Source organism: Plasmodium cynomolgi, chromosome 5 (genome assembly GCF_000321355.1).
Source record: "Plasmodium cynomolgi strain B DNA, chromosome 5, whole genome shotgun sequence".
In the NCBI taxonomy this organism is placed as follows: Eukaryota; Apicomplexa; class Aconoidasida; order Haemosporida; family Plasmodiidae; genus Plasmodium; species Plasmodium cynomolgi.
Genome location: NC_020398.1, coordinates 717,915 through 721,916, shown reverse-complemented (window position 1 = coordinate 721,916; position 4,002 = coordinate 717,915). Strand labels below are relative to the sequence as shown.

Sequence of the window (4,002 nt, the reverse complement as noted above, 5' to 3'; positions counted from 1 at the left end):
TTGTGTCAGTAAAAGCCTCACCATTTTTGCGAACTCAGGGGAATGGAATACGCAATGCGCCGCTTTTCGGAATTGACTGCATTTATTTCCCTACCCCCAATTGCCCTTTCTACTCGGCGTTACAAAAAAGAGCTTCACACTTGGGTGTTCCTATTCCGACCTGCACAGAGCACCCATGGCAGTACGCACGTACACACGGGTATGTACATTACGTCTCAGAGTTGTGCTCCTTTTTTTTTTGTTCTTGTTTTCCCACTAGGTAGTATTTTTCCAGTTGCTAAAAAAAAAAGCAAAGTGTTTTTTTTATTTTTTTTTGAAGCCAATCCAAGTTGATTAAGGAAGGCTTTTCTCCTCCCCCGATGCGATGAATTCCTTTGTGCCACCTCTCGGGGGATGGGGACGGAAGTCCCTTTTACGCCCTCCCCTCATTGTCTTGCCCCTCAGTTTAGATGCACCACTCGGGGCGGGCAATGCGGAGAACCGGCAAAGTGGCAAAGCGGTAAAGCGGCAAAGCGGTAAAGTGGCAAAGTGGCAAAGCGGCAAAGCGGTAAAGCAGCAAAGCGGCCATGGAGAAACCGAGCGGAACCAAAAGGAACCCTAAAGAACTAATCACGAAACCTGGGCGAAATGAACACACCCAGGAGAGAAGCAAAACAGATTGCCAACTCCAACCACTTGACCTGCACACACTTGTGAACAGATTGCAAGGGAAAACCCTTTTAACGATTTTTTTTCCTTTTTTTCTTTTTTTTCTTTTTCCTAAAAGGGGTTTCCCCAGAGGGTGCTAAAAACAGCCCTAAAGTTACGCCTCTTAAGTTACGCCTCTTAAGTTACACCTCTTAAGTTACACCTCTTAAGTCACACCTCCTAAGTTACACCTAAGTCACACCTCCCAAGTTACACCTCCCGGAAGGACGGGTTTATCTTGGCCCATCTTTTGGCAAATTTTGTTGCGCTCGTTTGACACAGCTGAGGAGGGCTCCACTGAGCGACGCGTGGTTAACTGCTTCCCCTACCAGAGTTAGGAATCTCCCCCTCCCGTTAAGAACCCCATGGCAGAGAAAAAAATAGACGACTCTCCATTTCTGCAAAAGATGCAGAATTTTGAAATCGCAGATGGGAAGAATAAGAAGGGCTCCAGGGGGGAAGTAAAAAATGTGTATCGGAGTTTGGACAACGAATTTAATTTTGAGAATGAGGAGGTGGCCCCGGAGGGGGAGAAGTCTGATGGGTTCAACCAACCGGGTGTGAACCAACCTGGTGAGAAAGAACCTGGTGAGAAAGAACCTGGTGTTAACCAACCGGGTGAGAACCAACCTGGTGAGAACCAACCTGGTGTGAGGCAGGCGGGGAAGGGGGACGCAAACATAAGGACGATAAAAATTGACAGGAAGAGTCTCAAAAAAATATTCAGCAGCCAGTTCTTCACACAGACACTGACCGACGACTCAAGTACCAACTCGTTCAGCGAGTTAAAAATGAGCAAGCGTTATGCTATTGGGGAGTTCTTTAAGGCTATGTTTGTATTTATTCTGTTCTTCACCACCTCATACTTTGCCTTTTTTTATATTTACAAGAGTTACTTTGGGAACAGCCACCTGTGCGGCCACCTGGACCTGTACAATTACAAATACGAGGATCAGGTTCGCTTCATCCCCAGTGTTAGCGGTTCTAGGTATTACGTCTTCACGGGTAGGTCAAGAAGAAGGGGCGCAGCGCAGCGCAGCGATTGCCCATCTGGTGCACGTCGTAGGGACACGTTGCATGGTTGTCCCACCCCACCGACTCGCCACACTTCGTTGCTTCTTCATTCCCTCCACCGACTCGCCACACTTCGTTGCTTCTTCATTCCCTCCACCGTCTCGCCACACTGCGTTGCTTCTCATCTCTTCATTCCCCCCTCGCAGGTAAATTCCCCTTCGACGTCATAACACACAAGGTGCGAAAGGAGGCCCTAAAAGACAGTATGAACGAGGAGCTGGACAAGTACAACAAAGAAAACGCGGGAAAGGACCCTCTCGAAAAAATCAAAGACTTAGATGACCATCCCATACAGATCCTCTCCTTCGTGAAACGTAACAATCAGATGAAGTGTGAGAGAAATATATTTGACCTGTACAGACCCTTTTACTTAAAGTCGACAGATGTGGATATCAGTCAGCAGGACTTTATCCTGAGTGAAGTGAACTACAGCTATGTCACCAATCCGTACAGCGTCCCCGAGGCAAGGGTGAGCACCGGAGAGGAGAACAGCGGCGCAGAGCGGCGCATCGAGGGAAGAGAGGCGCATCTCACCCATCGCTCCCTCACCATTGCGTGGCCCCAAATTGCTGCGTAGTTTGCATCTCACCCATCGCTCCCCCACCATTGCGTGGCCCCACTTTGCTGCGTAGTCTGCATCTCACCCATCGCTCCCCCATCATGCAGCTCTACACCGAAGTGGCCAATCTAATGAAGAAGAGTGACGAGAAGAACAAAATTTGCTACATTACTTCATATTTGAATTCCCTGCGGGATGACAAGGGGGGGAATGCAGGAAGGCAAGCGATGGATGTGGGAAGGCAAGCGATGGATGTTGGAAGGCAAGGGATGGATGTTGGAAGACAAGGGATGGATGTTGGAAGACAAGGGATGGATGTTGGAAGGCAGGGGATGGATGTTGGAAGACAAGGAGCGGATGTGGGAGGGGTCCTCAGCGAGGGAAGTACCACCAGTTCAAACTCAGAGCAGAAGAAGGAGGAGACTCCATCTAGTGAGGCTACCAACAAAGCAACAGAAATCATCACATCAGCGTTCGAAGGTGCAAAGAGATACTTTAAGGGAACACCTACTGGAGAAGACCAGGCCTCACAGAAGAAGGCCAACGACTGGGGGGTGGGAAGTTACTTCAGTAGTATGTTCCAACCCCCCAAGAGGAAGATCATCTACCTCTACGATTATTACGGTAGGAGCGGTGGATAGGGGCAACTAAAAAAGGATCCTCCGTTCTAGCAAAAGGGTTGTGCCTCCCTGTCGTCAGGGCACCTTTTTTCTTTCCTTTCCGTTTCTTTTCTTTCCGTTTCTTTTTTTTCCGTTTCTTTTTTTTCCGTTTCTTTTCTTTCCGTTTCTTTTCTTTTCTTTCCTTTTTTTTCCTTCCCTTTCCTCTTCTCTGTCCACTTCCCCATGCGCACACCCCATCGGCCCTCTTCTCTTCCCCCTCTACGCAGACAACAACTTCGTGGACCTGCTCGTCGCCATCCACAAAATGCAGTATGGTAATACATTCAGCGATTTGAGGATTTACTGGGAAGAATTAAAGCGCAGGTTCAAGGTGGTCAGCCTGGAGGAGATCTACCTGCTCGAGTGGTTAGCGCGAAAAAGGGAAAGAAAAATGGAAAGAAAAAGAAAAAAGAAAAAGGAAAAAGAAAAAAGAAAAAAGGTTTGCATCACCCATTCGCTGCCTGCCAATTCGCTATCTGCCAACCAACCGCGTTTCCGCCGCCCCTCCCCCACAGGTACTGCCTTGGCGTGAACTACAACTTAATTGAAAATAACAATCCGTTCAAGTTAAACTGCGTTGATCTTTTAAAGTAGGGGGAGAAAAAAAAAAGGAAAAAAAACCAAGCAGCGCAAAGCGTTGCAGCGTAATGCTGCTCGATAAAACTGCACGATAAAACTGCGCTACAAAACTGCACGACAAAACTGCGCGACAAAACTGCGCGACGAAGCTTTCACGTGCGAAGTCGTCTCCTCATCGGTTGGACGGCTTGGCCCATTCCACCTGCGCGTAAAAAAAAAAAAAAAAAATGATCAGCGGGCATCCGATTGGAAGCGCGTAAAAGGGGGGATAAAAAAAGCACATAGACTGCGCTCGCCGCGACGGGTGTGCAGACTGCACTCGCTCCATTCCTTGTGCTGGCCTCATCCAAGCCACCCCCACGGAGCCCATTTCCACTTACGCTTAGCAACAGGTTTTCAAATCCGTGCCTATTCAACTTCTCGATGGCCCTCTTTGCTTCTTCC

At 48.4% G+C, this 4,002-nt stretch overlaps 1 protein-coding gene across 1 annotated transcript; it reads left to right on the top strand.

Moving 5' to 3' along the window:
- Window positions 1-1,094: 1,094 nt before the first annotated feature.
- Window positions 1,095-3,573, top strand: PCYB_052640 (hypothetical protein; the record flags this gene model as incomplete). The annotated part of the gene is made up of 5 exons (XM_004221145.1): window positions 1,095-1,692; window positions 1,908-2,230; window positions 2,428-2,944; window positions 3,207-3,345; window positions 3,495-3,573. The coding sequence occupies 5 exons, from the start codon at window positions 1,095-1,097 to the stop codon at window positions 3,571-3,573; spliced, it is 1,656 nt and encodes a 551-aa protein (XP_004221193.1).
- Window positions 3,574-4,002: the final 429 nt, after the last annotated feature.